The sequence below is a fragment of the Pituophis catenifer genome, unplaced genomic scaffold (assembly GCF_029215685.1).
Source record: "Pituophis catenifer annectens isolate HBS135680 unplaced genomic scaffold, rPitCat1.0.hap2 SCAF_3, whole genome shotgun sequence".
Taxonomy (NCBI): domain Eukaryota; kingdom Metazoa; phylum Chordata; class Lepidosauria; order Squamata; family Colubridae; genus Pituophis; species Pituophis catenifer.
Genome location: NW_027256883.1, coordinates 207,869,190 through 207,886,831, shown reverse-complemented (window position 1 = coordinate 207,886,831; position 17,642 = coordinate 207,869,190). Strand labels below are relative to the sequence as shown.

Genomic DNA, 17,642 nt, shown 5'->3' with positions numbered 1-17,642 from the left:
AGCTGTTTAGCAGCTTATTAATAAAAGATTCCTAATAATTATTATTTATTAATCATTTATTAATAATAATCTAACAATAAATTAACACATTCATATTAATTTATTAATTAATAAATAATTAATTATAATAATAATAATGATAATAATAATTTGTTAATAATCTTATGAATAAAAGAGACCGGGCAACCATTTGTCTGAAATGCTACAGGGTCTCTCCTGCTCGAGCGGGGGGCTGGACTAGAAGACCTCTAAGGCCCCCTTCCAGTTCTATTATTCTGTGTTCTAGGTTCTCTGAAAAGACTCCAGTAACATAAACAGTATAATTACAATCCACAATATTTCACGTTTGATGGGGAAAAAAAAAATCTCAACTTTTTATTTAAATAACACTTGGCTTTGGTTCGATTCGTCTCCATTCTTTGGGCAGATGAAATTCGGCAAGAACCGAAAAGATATTCCACGTCCTGGCACTGAAATCTCCCATTTTCATACGGCGAAATCCATGCGTCCACAGCAGAGGTCTTCAAACTTGGCAGCTTTAAGACTTGTGGACTTCAACTCCCAGAATTCTCCAGCCAGCATAACCTCTGGTCCACAGGGAAGGTTAAAAACAGGCTTAAATGAGGTCATTGTTCGATAGCTGCAAAGGGCACAACTAAGGCAGGAGTGGGAAACCTGTGCTCTTAGCAGCTTTAGCCCACCTGGCGAGGGATGCTGGGAAATGTAGTCTGATGTTAACTACAGGACCATCGGCTGCCCCAATGAATGAATTGTACAAATAGTTCAATGATGAAAAGACTCTTTGGGATTAAAAAAAATCTTTTAATTGGGGAATTTTATGGGTAAGGGGTTTTAAATTGGGGAAGCCAAAGATAAATTTAATTTCGTTTTAAAGTATTTTAATATTTGTATTGTGTGTTTTTAATTTTGGCTGTTCACCGCCCCGAGTCCTCCGGGAGAGGGGGCGGTATAAAAATTTAAAAAATAAAATAAAATAAATAAAATAAAAAGAAACTGGATCCACTATATCTCTCCTCTTTTATATAACAGATCATACAACTTAACTCTTTGACAAGTCACATTTTTCCCCCCACTGACTGCAACATCATTGATCCCTGCTGGTAAGAGTCAGATGGAGAAACACAGAACGGTGTTGAAATCAGGAACCACAAATAGAACAAGATGTTTTGGAACCAAATATGTAGATGCCATTTTTTTTTAGTCTTCAAGTACAAAGAGATCAATATGACCTTCCTATGTCTGGAAGATGCAAGGTTCTTTTGACCTGAGGCCATCGTTACGTTAGAACGGTGATGGCGAACCTATGGCACGCGTGCCGGAAGTGGCATGCGGAACCATCTCTCCGGGCACGTGAATGTTGGTCGTTGATCTTCCAGATTTCGGCGCGCCAGCCAGCTGGTCTTCACACGGGCAGGAACGCTGGAAACTGGAAAAGCAGTTGCCTGGGGTGCATGCGCACGCTGGGAAGTTGATGTTCTGGTTTCCAGTGCATGCATGCGCATGGGCCAGCTGATCTTCGCACGTGCATGCATGCCAGAACCTGGAAAACCAGGTGGCCGTTGCATATGTGTGTGCCGGAAACCGGAAGATCATCTTCCTGGCACGCGCATGCGCACCGGGAGGCTGCTCTTCCAGTTTTTGACATGTGCGCAGGTGGGATCCCATTTCAGTACTCGGTGCCAAAAAGGTTCGCCAACACTGCAATAGAATCTCTCGCTGTTTAGCAATCTTGAGAAGCTCATTGAACCTAGCTTTCAAATATCCGTAAACTTGGTTTCTCTTATTCCAACAATCGATAAAATACAAGAGGGTGCATTTTTAATACCCTGCTAATTTTTCATCCTGAACTAATATAAGCACCGATACGAAACCGGAAATCATGTAAGAATGAAAATCTTAAACTAGAGAAGCTTTTGTAGATGTATCGGATAACGTCTGCCCATACTTCAAATCTAATAGACCAACGGTTGCAGAAGGTTGACTTGGAGATGCAACTCACAAATCCAAGGTTCTCATTCATCTCTTTGATGTCTAACAACCTTCTCTTTCATACAAACTTTGAATCTGGATGAAATTGTTCTTCCAGCAATCAGGAAGACAATTCTGGTGGGACATATTCTGGACTTTTTAAGCTGTCCAGATCTATTAGACCTCCCAGGAGGAAACCCAAGATAGCTGCTTCTGTCTCACTCATGATGTCAGAGGAAGATGAGAACATGGAGCTGCTTTAACGGATATGATATGGATTACAGTCCTATAACCGTAGGACTTTGCATAATCTGCTCACTCACGCTCCATTAGGTCGTATTTTTTCTGAGACAAGGTCTTTCAGACCTGCTGGTCTAGGGCCACCATTGTTAACAATGGGCTTGGCCACTGGGGGTGACAAAAGTTGTAACTTAAAACACCTGAAGGACCTCAGGTTATGAAAAACTGATGGGTTATATATTGTCGGTAACTGGCCAGTCCTCCACCCCATTGTTTTTTAAGAGAACTGGTCCAACATTATCGTACAGGTGTACCTACATGTTCATAATTGTAATATGGGTAAGATGGTCGCCTGTATGTAGGTGCACTAGAACGATATGCCAATCATTCATGAATTTGCGAGATTTTGCAGGAGGCCTCAAGGAAAGGAGGGGAACTTTGCTGATCTCAATGGAAATCTGATGAATTCCTTGCTATTCTTTTGTTCATTGCATGAGGATTCTACAACCAGACCTTGGCCAAACTTTGACATGCATACATCACCTGAGAAGCACGGCTAAATCATTATGAGATCTACCTTATACATCCGAAGAAAACCAAAGTAAGAAAATCCATCATCAAGGGGATTTTAAAATTATAGAACGAGCAGCTCACACTAAGTCTGGGATTTTTTTGTGTCTGGAGAACACTCACAATGACGGCCTCAAAACTCCTCAAAAGAGGATCCAAACATACGTTCGAATTCTATACGTTTTTGCTGTAGTCCAGGTGATCATCATGAATGTTGGAACAAAAAAATTTTTGGATGTGTGGTGGGAGAGAGTATGGGTGAATCCTTGCATTTCCTCTCACACAGGAAGATCACCAGGAGCAAGCTCTGGTTGCATATTTTGGGAGTGTGCCTGCGATGTAATAACATTTTTGCTACAAAAGACCCTGTAGCCAGAGTCAGCATATTTAAACTGCTCCTAAGGTCATCTCACACAATGGACCCTGATCTCTCCAGATATATTGGATTTTCTATAATTCCCAACTTAGAACAGCCAACATGGGTCTAATGTTGGCTAGAACATCAATACATGGGGATGGAAAGAAGAATAGCATCTAATCAAAGAGGTGAAACATACGCCAACCGTCTGGGAGGAAAAGATTAGCAGATGGCTAGTAAATCTGGAGCTAACCGGTTAATGCATGGACTTTCATCATTCCATAGCTAGTATGTTTTTTCCTGGGATTCTGCTTTTCATTTCTCCATTCTGAAATCTTGACGTCTCCCTCTAAGTCTGTGGATGTGTTTATAAATCGGTGTAGGCCGGATCCAGGTCCATCCTTTGAGCTTTTCCAAAGATGAGGAACGTGGAAAGTCCAAGGGCATTCACGACGGCCACGAGATTGAAAACAGAGACCCAGGAGCCTGTGTTTTCGATGAGGTGTCCAGCTAGGTACACGCAAATGACACCTGGGTGCAGAGAGAGAATACACCAAAGTGAGTGTGCTGTCTGTCTCTCCCTCCCTCCCTCCCTCCCTCCCTCCCTCCCTCTCTCTCTCTCTCTCTTTTAAACAATCTTGTTTCAACCCAGAAATTCAAACTTGGGGCTATTTCGTTGACAACCAACAAGTTTAGATTACCACAATTCACTCCACCTGGGGTTCTCCTTGGAGACTACTCAGAAACTACAACCAGTGCAGAATATAATTGCTCACCCATTAATGCAGGGAGGTCAAACTCGGTTTCATTGAGGGCCACATCAGGGTTGTGTTGTTGAACTTAGGGGAGGGCGTGGCCAGGATGGGTGTGGCCAGCTTGACATCATTTGTGTCAGGGGCACCTGTGGTGGCCCGAGTGATATGCCAGCGAAAACGGGCTCCCAAACTCCATTTTTGGCTGCAATGGCCAAACCCTCTGCCAGCAAAAAAGGAGTTTGGGAGGGCCATACGGCCTTCCCAAGCTCCATTTTCGCTGGCAGAAGCACCACGGGCCAGTCCTTCGTTGTTTCCACGGCAGCCCCGCGCGCCAGATCTAAGCACCCTGCAGGCCAGATCCGGCCCCCGGGCCTTGAGTTTGACACCAATGCATTAATGCGAGCAGTCTAACGTTGTCACATTGTCACAGCAGTACCACAAGACTTGTAGGAGTGGGTGGTCTGTTTCTGGGTACAATTCAGGATGCTAACTACAGCTGATAAAGTTTGGGGGAGTTGGTTATCTTCATGAACATTTACACCACCTAGAACAAGGTTTCCCAATCTTGGCCATTTTAAGACCTGGGGACTTCAACTCCCAGAATTCCCCCGCCAGCATACTAATAATGAGGTGTACAGCCAATAAAAGGGGGAAGTAAAAAATGTTAAAGGGGGTTAATAACAGGGGTGGGCTGCTGGCGGTTCGCAGAGGTTCGGGAGAACCTCTAGCTAAGATTCTGTGCAGTTCGGAGAACCCCCAAATCCCACTCCTGGCTGGCCTGGCCCCGCCCCGCCCACCCCACCCCTCCCAGGAGTCCCCACATGGCCTGTTTTGGATGCAGGTAAGTACAGGGTGCACACGGAGGCTTGGGGAGGGCAAAAAACGGGCCTACTGGAAGTTTCCGGCCTCCAGAGGGCCTCTAGAGCCTGGGGAGGCCATTTTCATCCTCCCGGAAGCTAGAGCCCAGGGAGGACAAACACCACCACCCCGCCGTGGCCACGCCCATCAGCAACCGGGGAGAGAACCCCTTGCTAAAATTTTTGAAACCCACCTCTGGTTAATAATAATATGGCAGACATACCCTATGGGTTAATATACATAAACATTAGGCAAAAAAAAATCCCCCTTAGTAGTCCGTTCGTTATTTCCTAGCTGTGGACTGAAAGCGAATTCCATAGTCCACCCAGTTGGTCCTGGGGATACAAGTATAGCTGAGAAACAATTAGGGGGAGTGATGAATTGTTTGAAATACCATAATAACCTACCTAGTAAAGCTCCACCTGTGTTTGCCACACCTAAGGAAAGATAAAGAAAGAAGGTGAGGTATAAATTCAAAAAGTATTTGATGTCCTTCCAGTCTGATATCTCACCAGAGCCCAGGGCAAGAAATAATGGTTGGAAACTAATCAAGGAGAGAAGTTACTTGGAATTAAGGAGAAACTTCCTAATAGTGGGGACAATTAACCAGTGGAACAGCTTGCCACCAGAAATCGTGGGTGCTCCATCACTGGAGGTTTTTAAGAAGAGACTGGACAGTCACTTGTCTGAGATGGTATAGGTTCTCCTGCTTGAGCAGGGGGTTGGACTAGAAGACCTCCAAGGTCCCTTCCAACTTCTCTTCTCTTCTCTTCTCTTCTCTTCTCTTCTCTTCTCTTCTCTTCTCTTCTCTTCTCTTCTCTTCTCTTCTATTCTATTCTATTCTATTCTATTCTATCTCTGCCTCCATCAAGAACACTGCCATCTTCTTGAGACTTTGAAGAGTTTCTTCCTCTGAATTTATCACTCTACTTTTCTTTCATTTATCTCTCTTCCCCTTCTTCATCGGGATGTTTCCGTGAATGGTTATAATTCCTCTTCTTTCGGCCCTACAAATAGTCCTGAAAATTTTTGCTACCCTCAAGCCATCACTGATAATTTATATACTGCTAAAACCCTCTTGTCTGTTTGTCTGTAACCTTCAATGGAGAGATAAGGTGTATCATAAGGGCAACCATTTTTGAATCAATTGTTTGGCTGACACAAAGAGAATTGGGACTTGTCCTTTTCACCAGCTCTTTTCACTCAAATCCCTCTGATTAAAATCATCAGAAGGGAAAGGATGTCTCCCTATGATTTCATTATTTCCAATCATTCGTTCGTTCGTTCAGAGACGTTCATTCACAGCCTGCAAGGAAATGTGTATTCAGATCTTAAAGCATGATGTAAAGAAAGCAGGTGCATATGACTTTTGTGGCTTAACAAAGATTAGTTACAGGCTCTCTAATTATTCTTGACCCATGATAATTACCGGCCAGGATGGCTAAAGGTTGTTTGGCTAAGATACTGAGCTTATCAATCGAAAGGTCGGCAGTTCAGCGGTTCGAATCCTTAGTGCTGCATATTGGAGTGAGCTCCCGTTACTTGTCCCAGCTTCTGCCAACCTAGCAGTTTGAAAGCATGTAAAAAATGCAAGTAGAAAATAGGGACCACCTTTGGTGGGAAGGTAACAGTGTTCTGTGCGCCTTTGGTGTTTAGTCATGCCGGCCACGGAGACATCTTCGGACAATGCTGTCTCTTTGGCTTTGAAACGGAGATGAGCACCGCCCCCTAGAGTCAGGAATGACTAGCACAATATGTGCGAGGGGAACTTTTAATAATCCAGATTTTCACAGAAAGTCAGAACCTTTGCAATTACAAAAAAAAAAATTGGGTACAAGACCACATGCTGATCCCTTTCTGGCAACTTTGCCTTCAGATGTTATTTTGTGGTGATATAATTAGGGTGATTTTTCCTGACTCAGTACAAAACAAGGATCTCAGAAACAGCTAACTGAATATGACGATCTCAAAAGCTAAGAAGGATTAAGCCAGGTTAGCATTTGGATGGGAGCCTAATCAGGAATCCCAAGGCATAATCTTCACTGGGAAATTGGAAAAACATCCCGGAAATAGAAAGCCAGTTCCATAATTGTTGCCAGGAAAATTATATGGACACAACCGTGAAGTCATCAGGAGTCCCCCGCTTGATTTGATAATATATCTTATAATAGAAAAAAAGTAATTTTTGCTCACCAAACAATAAACCAGCACACGAAGGAGCCAGATCTTGAATATTGACTGAGATGCCACTGTAGAAAAAAAAATAAACATGACTACAACCAAAACTCAATTAGCAAGTTAAATTGGCAGCATTTGAAATGAGTTAAAAATTTGATTGTTGTCTTTAAACGTGTATATATTTTATATCTTTCCAGCCTTGGTGCCAACACCAAGGCTTTATGTACCAGTGTTTTTCATACTTGGCAACTTTAACATGCATGGACTTCAACTCCCAGAATTCCCCAGCCAGCCTCCACATAAGAAGTTGGGGTGCTTACCTGTGGTTGAAAGTCTGAAGTCCAATGCTGGCTGAGGCGAAGGCCACTGCTTGGCAAAAGCTGGTGGAGTAACCTATCCCTAAGGCAAAAAGACTGGATACCCCGGAGCCAATGACCTCAAAGGAAATCAAAAGAGAAAATTTTGGTTTAATGTACTGTGTCAGCATTCTGATGCTGCCATAAAAAGACGAGGCTTGACTTTTCACCTAACTTATTTTCTCTGTAGATAATATCCCCTAGGAGATGGGACGGGAGGGGGGAACATTCCTGTGGAGTGAGGTCAGAAGCTGGGGAGACTGACTTGGAAGATGGCCAATGAGAAGATGAGAATTGGGGAACGGAAAGGGAAGGGTTTGGGGGTCAGAGGGTTAGTATCGGCTACGACGAAGTCGGGGCCAGATCTGTCGTACTCAATAAATGGAATATTTCAGCAAAGATTAATTGTTTGGGAGTGCAATTTATTTGAGATGACATCGAAACCTGACATACTGTTTATTATTTACAGTATGTATTTCCCTAAGCTTATACACTGTTTCACTCATGTCTGATTCTAAGCAGACCTCTGGAACAAGAATAAAACTGAACATAAGATAAATACAATAATCTGATAAATAATTCTCCAAGCACCAAAGCATCCAGTGTTGTTGCCCGCCAGCTGCCAGCAGAGCTGGCGGCAGACTCAGACGGTGAGGAGGTTGGGGAGGAACCTGGGCCAGCTCTAGAGTCTGGGGAAGGCTCTGATGAATGCTCTGCATCACGGGTGAAATCCAAAATTTTTCCCTACTGTGGCAGGGGAAGGATACTGCAAAATCTCCATTCCCACCCTATTCTGGGGCCAGCCACAGGTGGTATTTGCCGGTTCTCCGAACTACTCAAAATTTCCGCTACCGGTTCTCCAGAACCTGTCAGAACTTGCTGGATTTCACCCCTGCTCTGCGTCAGACGCAGAGATAGAGCCAGGGCTGTGCGACATTTCCCAGCCACCGGAGAGGCAGCTGCCATTGGAGGCTGATATGAGTGAGGAGGAAGAACAGCTGGGGCCTTTTCCAGATGCACATATGCGCAGAGCAGTTAGGAGAGGGGAACAGCGGAGGACAAGGACTCGACTTGGGAAGCAAAGCACACGTGGATGCTGAATGGCCCCTCCCTGGCTGGGGAATAAATAGAAGGAAAGGGGAGCGGTGGTCGTAGGTGACAAACGTTCGTATTTCTGAAGATTTTGCTCATTGTGTTTTGTGTCACAAAAACTACTTGCCAGAACTTAATTTGCAACCTTTCGGCTGGGAGCTCATGGCCTGGCAATTATCGCAAGGAACTGATAAGGTCTGTTACTGCAGTTAACTCCTTGAAGGGCTCTTGCTTGGACTTTTCGGTGGATGAATGCCATTAATTCACAAGAGGTAAATAAAGAGGGGGTTTTCATGACTAGGAGTCTGTTTCTTGCTTCTGCTAAGGCTGGGTCCAAACATCCAGCAAGTATTATCCAGAAGAGATTACAATACAAGTAGATCTGAATTTACGACCACAATGGAGCCCAAATTTCTGTTGCAAAGTGGTAGGCACCTCTATCATTGGCAGCCATAGAGATATAGCTTTTCGTTCTTTCTCTGTAACAATATTGGAATGTTTTTTTCCCCTTACCTGCATAAACTTACGAGCGGTGATCGGTTTGCACCCTGAAAGCAGAAAGACAAACAATCAGCTAATCAGGACAGATCTACTTTCCATTGCTGGAGGGGTTTTCTTGCCAGCTACTTTGGTTAAAAATCCACCACACAATATTGCAACAGGCATTTTAATTACTTTTTTTTTAAAAAAATAAAGCACAAACTTTTAAAGTTGGGTTAAAAACTTTAATCAGGAGTTTTTCTTTTCCATTTTTGAAAAAAGCCAATTGATTGATCATGTGCCATTAAGTCAGGGTTGATTCTTAGCGACCACATAAATAGATTTTGTCGCGGATGATTTAAAAACAAAAAAGAATACAATTCTGGCAGATAATGCAAGAATTAGAGCTGTCAATCCCTAACTGAAGATATGGTTGCTTTAAAGAGCTCTTGAGAGGTGCCAGATATATATGACCTGAGTATTTTCAGGTATCGGTATGGAACTGCATTGAAAGTGTTGCAAAACTTTAATAAAAACCATGTATAATTGTCTGCCCTTACTCTTTGTCATATCCAATCCCTAATCCATCCTTCCTCACCCCAGTTAGAATCAATACTTTTCACACATTGAAGTGCCCAAGAAATAAATATTAAGGAGAGAAACCTTAAACCACTGCAAATCAACCATACTGTTTCCCAACCCTGAACAGTAACAGCATGTCACTGTCGTGTTGTGAATGGACAACTCAGAATTAAAGGAACAAAGAATAAAATACCTTGACTGATACATTGATCGGAGAGGAATCCACCAAACAAACTGGTTGGAATTGCCACCAGCCAAGGAATTACATTAAAAATCCAACCCTGGAAAAAAGATACTGCAGAAATAAGTATCTGTAGAGCTTCCATGCTAAGAAAAGAATTACTAAGGCCCAGTGGTGGGATTCAGCCAGTTCAGGCGAGCCGGTAGTTAAATTGCTGGCTTGCCCCTTCCCTTCCCACCCCTTCCAGGAGTCCCCACACGCCCCATTTTGGCTCCCAGGTAAGTGCAGGGAGGCCGCTTAGGCCCAAAATAGGGCACGGGGGGAGGTGTAGTGCCCTCCCCCCCCGTGGCCTGTTTTCACTCCCAGGCTTCGGGGAGGCCTCCTAGGTCAGGGGTCAGCAACCTGCGGCTCTGGAGCCAAATGTGGCTCTTTCACCCCTCTGCTGAGTGGCTCCCTGTCACTCAAAATATACGTCACAACTGCCAATGTGCGACACCCACCGGCATTCAATTTATTGAGCTTTTCAACCCCCGGTAGACCAACCATAGATAAATCCAAGAAAAGAAAACAGAACGTTTAATTCAACTACATGTGCTGGGTTTGTGACCGTTCAAGAAATAGTCAGGCACAGGAAGGGTTTTGTGGCTCCCGGTGTTTTCTTTTCTGTGGGAAACGGGTCCAAATGGCTCTTCGAGTGTTTAAGGCTGCAAACCCCTGTCCTAGGCCCAAAACGGGGCATGAGGGGGTGGCACATTTCCCCCCCCTCCCCATGGCCCATTTTTGCTCCCAGGGAGAGTGCAGGAGGCTGCCTGTCACACCCCCTGGCCACGCCCACCCAGCCGATCATTAGGGCAGCGAACCGGTTGTTAAATTATTTGAATCCCACCACTGCTAAGGGCCAGCTCCAGTATAAAGCTTTAAAGCAGGGACGTCCAACCTTGGCAACTTTTAAGACTTGTGGAGTTGAAGTCCACAAATCTTAAAGTTGCCAAGGTTGGACACCAGTGGTTGGTCGTCCCCAGTTCGGACCGGTTCTGTAGAACCGGTAGTAAAACTGGAGGAAGGCTCTGCCCACCGACCCCAACGTCATCAGAATGCTTCTGCGCATGCGCAGAAGAGCGCGTGCAGCCCCGTTGCAAACAGGTAAAGTAGAGGTAGTAGTAGTAGTAGTAAAGTAGTAGTAGTAAAGGTAAGTAGAACCCACCCCTGTTGGACACCCCTCATTTAAAGCATTAACTAGGTTGACTAAGTAGTATCAAATCATTTCCAATTCCTACTGATCATGGATTTTCTTCATGACCACCTATCCCTAGCCAGGTTAAGGTCATCTAATGGTGCACTCATCACCCCTCTAATGGAGTCCATTCAACTTTGCTGTTGGTTGTCCTCTTCTCTTCTCTTCCACCTTCCTCAACATCAGAACCTTCTACAGAGAGTTAGGTCTTCACATAATGTGTCCAAAGTACCGGTAGGACAATTTGACTTCCGTCATTTGTGACTCAAATATGAATTCTGGATTGATTTATTCGGTGATCCATTTGTTTGCGGTTGTTAAGTGAATCTGGCTTCCCGCTTGACTTTGCTTGTCAGAAGGTCGCAAAAGGGGGAAATCACATGACCCAAGGACACTGCAACCGTCATAAATATGAGTCAGTTGCCAAGTGTCGGAATTTTCATCACACGACCATGGGGGGATGCTGCAATGCTCGTAAGTGTGAAAAATGGTCCTAAGTTACTTTTTTCAGTGCCCTTGTAACTTTGAAGGGTCACTAAATGAACTGTTGGTAAATCAAGGACTTGTAAATGAAATAATTGATATACATGCACAAATCAGTGACAGAGGGGGGAAATGCGATAGCTCTTTTGTCCAGGAGCACTAAAAATCATTATTCTAATCTAGAAGAACCTGAGTTGCTGAAAAGTGACACGTGCACACGCATGACGAAAAAAGGATTATTTTGTCACTGGCAGGTCTGACCACTAGGGGGTGCTCCTCTACCACAACAAGGCTTGCTATCCAAATTTCAATTTACAGCCGCCCTCTTCGTGCTTGACTAATAACCTTAAGTAGATGCAAAGTGGAGGCAAATTCCTGACAATCATTTGTCTACTTTCCACCACTGACATTTATGCCTATTTGATTTCCTAGGAGGTGCCATAAAAAGGAAGGCAATTGCGAACACAAGATGCTTTTCCAAAAGGCATTGAGATTTTCTTGATATTTGTTTTTTTTTTTAGCAGAATAACAGAGTTGGAAGGGATCTTGTAGGTCATTTAGTCGAAACCCCGCCCCTCTGCCCAACTAGGAGACCCTATACCAGGGATGGTTAACCTTTTCGGCACTGAGTGCCGAAACTGAAGCACGCGCCGGAGCACCGGAACCCCAGTGCGCATGTGCACTATGGCCAGCTGCTTTCTTCTGGGTTCCAGCGCACGCATGCGCATCGGCCAGCTGATCTTCTTGCAAAGACCAGCTGGCTGGTGCACTGTTGTGGTCCGCCAGCAGCCTGTGGAGCTGGCAGCAGAGTCAGACAGTGAGGAGGCAGAGGAAGAACATGGGACAGTCCTGGAGGCTGGGGAAGGCCCGGATGAGGGCTCTGCGTGGGAGGCAGAGATGGGGCCAGGGCCATTGGGGAGTGAGGTGAGGACTCCAGAGGCTCCAGAGGCTGACAGTAGAGAGGCAGAGGAACAGGAGGAGCCTGTTCCTTGTGTACGTATGAGAAGAGCTGCCAGAAGGCAGGAGCAGCTCAAGCAAAGAGGACGACTCGGGAGTAAGGCCTGGAGATGATTAGCCCCTCCCATAAGGCTTAAAAGACCAGCAACGGCTCTTGGGTTCTTTGTCGGAAAACAACGTTGATAGATTTGTTCTTGTCTTGTTGCACTTATCTCTTGTCGGCGTCTTCTGCTTCTGAACTTTTGCCAAGAGAAGCCTTTGGCAGTTTGCCTAATTATACCAAGGTTGGTGATTAGACTGAAGAATTTGTGTTATGAAAAGTTTGCTTTAATTTAGTTTGGACTACGCTGAGAATGAGTTAATTCTCAGCTGTTCTAATAAGGTCTGTTTCTTTTGGACCTGTTTGCGTCGACTACTACCTACTTGGGCCTGGGTCACAACATGCGCATGCACGTGCTGGAACCTGGAAGAGAGCTGCTGGCTGGCACACATGTGCACGACGGAATCTGGAAGAGCAGCTGGCGACGGCGTGTGTGCCCACAGGTAGGGTTCTGCATGCCACCTCTGGCATGTGTGCCATAGGTTCACCATCACGGCCCTATACCAAATGGTATAGGGCCGTGATGGCAAACCTATGGCATGCGTGCCACAGATGGCACGCACAGCCATATCTGTGGGCAGGTGGGCGTTGCTCTAGTTCAGCTTCAGTGCGCATGTGCGCGCTGGCCAACTAATTTTCAGACCTTCCGGCCCACTGGAAGTTGGGAAATGGGCTGTTTCTGGCCTACGGAGGGCCTCCAGGGGGGTGGGGAAGGCCGTTTTTGCCCTCCCCAGGCTCCTAGAAAGCCTCTGGAGCCTGGGGAGGGCGAAAATCAGGCTTACCAGGCCCACTGTGCTATCGCGTGCCAAAAGCGGGAGGAGTGTGGGAGGGTCGTGCACACATGTGGGGGGGCAGGGCGCATTGAATTATAGGTGTGGGCACACGTGCACGCAACCCCCTCCCCCGCGCTCCCCCTGGTTTTTGGCATGCGATGGCAAAAAGGTTAGCCATCACTGGTATAGGGACTCCTTCTTGAGCAGGGGGTTGGACTAAGGTCCCTTCCAGCTCTATCCTAATTGATTGATTGCAAAGCTTACTCCGGGGTCGAGCAAAACCTCTTTCCCCCTTTCTCGTGAAGGATATGCGCTTACCTTTGAATCGGGAAACGTTTCACTGAAGAACGTCGGGAGCCAGGAAAGCAGAGTGAAGAAAGTGCTAGCCGCACACAACTGAGCGACAATCACCGCCCTGGGGAAATCCATTACCAGGTTCAGAGGAGCACCGGCGGTATACGGGCAACATTTTCTCAAGAACTTTGAAAGGGCCACGGCTCCCAAGAAAGAACATACAGGTAGTCCTCGATTTATAAACCAATATTGGGGACAAGATATCTATCACTAACAAGGAGTGTAAGCGAGCGGTGCTGAATTTTACGGTCTTTCCTGCCGTGGTTGTTAAGCAAATGGCTGCATCAGTGAAATGAATCATACAGCTGTTATGTGATCCATGGGGATGCTGCAATGGTCGTAAGTGTGAGGACTGGTTGGGAGTCACTTTTTATAGTGTTGTTGTTAACTTCGAACAGTTGCTAAATGAATGGTTGTAAGCCAAGGACTACCTGTATATGATTTTCCCTCCCTCCCTCCCTCCCTCCCATCCTCCTTCCTTGCTTCCTTCCATCTTCCTTTCTTTTTCGTATCCCCTTCTTTCCTTCCTTCCTTCCTTCCCTCCCTCCTTCCTTCATACCTTTCTTCCTCCTTCCTTCCTTCCTTCCATCTTCCTTTTTCCTATCCTTCCTTCCCTCCCTCCCTCCCTCCTTCCTTGTTCCCTTCCTTTTTCCTATCCCCTCCCTCCCTCCCTCCCATCCTCCTTCCTTGCTTCCTTCCATCTTCCTTTCTTTTTCCTATCCCTTCTTTCCTTCCTTCCTTCCCTCCCTCCTTCATCCCTCCCTTCCTCCTTCCTTGCTTCCTTCCATCTTCCTTTTTCCTATCCCCTTCCTTCCCTCCCTCCTTCCCTCCTCCCTCCCTCCTTCCTTCCTTCCTTCTTTTCCTATGCCCCTTCCTCCCTCCCTCCCTTCTTCCTTGCTTCCTTCCATCTTCCTTTCTTTTTCCTATCCCCTACTTTCCCTCCTCCCTCCCCCCTCCCTCCCTCCCTCCCTCCCTCCCTCCCTTCCTCCTTCCTTGCTTCTTCCATCTTCCTTTTTCCTATCCCCTTCCTTTCTTCCTTCCCTCCCTCCCTCTCTCCTTCCTTCCTTCCTATCTTCCTTCCTTCCTTCTCTAGAAGGGATGAATAAGCAGGGGAATACAGCAATCAAGACCTCATTCTGATATGACCACAGCCATCACAAAGAGAGGCCTCAAACTTCCCATTAGGAATTTCTTAAGGCGTCTCATTTTCAAGGGAGACAAGCAGTGTAAGGAATCCGATTAGAAAATCCCTAAATCGTAATAATTGAACAAATTGTAAAATGCTAACAGGGCAGAAACTTACCAAACGGGAGGCTTTCTAAATATTTTTCTCCAAGGCACTTTGGTCGGTTTGGATGATAAGGAAAGGCCCTTTGCCAAGTCATGCAGTGAGACGATTATTTCTGCAAAATATAAACAGGCTTGTGGTTATAAATGGGAAAGTACGAAACTCAGTGGTTTGGGAGGAGAGATTGTTGCACATCCTGTGTTCGTAGTATTTAACAGAATCCAGCCCTCCCCAGAACTGTAATCGTAAATGGCTCTTGAGAGACAGATTAACGGCAAGAACTAGCTTGCTGCAAAGGATGCATGAAAAAAATGCTACTACAATTGGTTCTAATCAATTGCAAAGCAAGAAATCTGCAAAGTAAGCTGTTCGTGAGTCAAAAAGGGATCCAGGCAAAATCCTATAGGCTCTCCTGCTTGAGCAGAGGGTTGGGCTAGATGACCTCCAAGTCCCTTTCAGCTCTCTTCTGATTGATTGATTAAAAGCATCTTGTGTTCACAGTTGCCTTCCTTTTTATGACATCTGTCTCTATAGCTAGAGATAGATAATGATGGATGGATGGATGGATGGATGGATGGATAGATAGATAGATAGATAGATAGATAGATAGATAGATATCGGAGATAGGAGGGAGAAACAGAGAGAGAGAGAGAGACAGAGACAGAGAGACAGAGACAGAGAAACAGAGAGAGAGACAGAGACAGAGATAGAGAGAGAGAGAGAGACAGACAGACAGACAGACAGACAGAGACAGAGACAGAGACTGAGAGAGACTGAGAGAGACAGAAAGACAGAGACAGAGACAGAGAAAGAGAGAGACAGACAGAGACAGAGAGACAGCGAGAGAGACAGAGAGTCACAGAGAGAGAGAGACAGAGACAGAGACAGAGAAAGAGAGAGACAGACAGAGACAGAGAGACAGCGAGAGAGACAGAGAGTCACAGAGAGAGAGAGACAGAGACAGAGACAGAGACAGAGACAGAGACAGAGACAGAGAGACAGAGAAACAGACAGAGAGAGAGACAGAAAGACAGAGAGAGAGAGACAGAGAGACAGACAGACAGACAGAGAGAGAGACAGAGACAGAGAGACAGACAGAGACAGAGACAGAGAGACAGAGAAACAGACAGAGAGAGAGACAGAAAGACAGAGAGAGAGAGAGAGAGACAGAGAGAGAGACAGTCAGAGAGAGAGAGAGAGACAGAGAGAGAGAGACAGAGAGAGAGAGAGAGAGACAGAGACAGAGACAGAGACAGAGACAGAAAGACAGACAGAGACAGAGACAGAGATAGAGACAGATTAACCAATGGAACAATTTGCCTCCAGAAGCTGTGGGTGTTTCATCACTGGAGGTTTTTAAGAAAATCCTGGACAGCCACCTGTCTGAAATGGTATAGGATCTCCTGCTTGAGCAGGGGGCTGGACTAGAAGGCCTCCAAGGTCCCTTTCAGCTATTCTGTATTGAGAGCTGTCCTATAGATGGGGGGGGGGGAGAAATGTTACTTACCTTTTTCTGGCAGGATGAATTTACACATGCAGTACACCCAGAGCAAGGTAAGCAGGCCCGAAAGATAGAAGACACTTTCCCATCCGTACCAGTCAAGCAGGAGGGAGCCAGCCGCCCCCATCACCAATGTCCTAAAAGGGGGAGAGAAAATTAGGACGGTACACAGAATTGGCAGACCAGAATCTATGCGGGAGGTGGCCAGGCTGAGCCTGAGGGAGGGGTCAAACGCATCATAAGTCTCAAATCCCTTCGTCCCCACAAGACAACTAAGTCCTGCCCACTTTGCATTTCAATGACTCTTATCTGCCACCATTTTGTTTTGACTATTATCAAGAGCCGTGATGGGGCAGTGGTTAATATGCACCACTGTAAGCTACTTCTGCTGATTGCCGGCTGCCTGCACTTCAGCAGTTCAATCCTGACCAGCTCAAAGTTGACTCAGCCTTACATCCTTCTGAGGCGGGTAAAATGAGGGCCCAAATTGTTGGGGGCAATAAACTGACTCTGTAAACCACTTAGAGAGGGCTGTAAAAGCAGTGTGAAGCAGTCTCAGTGCTTAGTACAGGTAGTCCTCAAGTTGCAAGAGTTTGTTTAGTGACCATTCAAAGTTTACAACGGTGCTGAAAAATGGGATGTCTGTTTTTTCACAGTTATGACCTCTGCATCATCCCCATGGTCATGTGATCAAAATTCAAACGCTTGGCAGCCGGTTCATACTTATGTCCATTTCTGTGTTCCCAAAGTCACGTGATCACCTTTGGCGACCTTCTGATGAGCAAAGTCAGTGGGGAAGCCAGATTCATTTAACCACCGGGTGGCTCACTTATCAACTGCAGTGTGACTCGCTTAACGGCTGTGGGAAGAAAAGTAGTAAAATGGGGCAAAACACTCACTTAACAAATGTTTCACTTCACAACATAAATTTTGGGCTCAGTCAGTTGTGATCGTAAGTCGAGGACCACCTGTATTCTTTTTCAATCCCTTTTCCTTTATTGCTCCGTTCTTTGCTTGAAGATACAGATACAGATTAACACAGTTGGAAGGGGCCTTGTAGGTCATCTAGTCCAACCCCCTGCTCAAGCAGGAGACCCTACACCATTTCTGACAGATGGCAGTCCTGTTTCTTCTTGAAAGCTTCCAGTGATGAAGCTCCCACAACTTCTGAAGGCAACTTCTGTTCCATTGGTTGATTGCTCTCACTGTCAGAAAATTTCTCCTTATTTCTAGGTTGAATCTCTCCTTGAACAGTTTCTATCCGTTGTTCCTTGTCTGGCCTTCAGGTGCCTTGGAAAATAGCTTAACCCCCT

The 17,642-nt window shown here is 45.6% G+C and overlaps 1 protein-coding gene across 1 annotated transcript in view; it reads right to left on the bottom strand.

Annotated features, from left to right (window-relative positions):
* Positions 1-237: 237 nt before the first annotated feature.
* SLC17A9 (solute carrier family 17 member 9) overlaps positions 238-17,642 on the bottom strand; it is a 38,353-nt gene continuing 20,948 nt past the window's right edge. The window contains exons 5-13 of the mRNA XM_070940129.1: positions 16,336-16,466; positions 14,844-14,943; positions 13,505-13,601; positions 9,652-9,739; positions 8,910-8,944; positions 7,269-7,384; positions 6,964-7,019; positions 5,178-5,207; positions 238-3,688 (exon numbers count right to left, since the gene is read on the bottom strand). Of these exons, the coding sequence (XP_070796230.1) occupies positions 3,525-3,688; positions 5,178-5,207; positions 6,964-7,019; positions 7,269-7,384; positions 8,910-8,944; positions 9,652-9,739; positions 13,505-13,601; positions 14,844-14,943; positions 16,336-16,466 (817 nt within the window). The 3' untranslated portion in view covers positions 238-3,524. The remainder of the gene's footprint in view (positions 3,689-5,177; positions 5,208-6,963; positions 7,020-7,268; positions 7,385-8,909; positions 8,945-9,651; positions 9,740-13,504; positions 13,602-14,843; positions 14,944-16,335; positions 16,467-17,642) is intronic.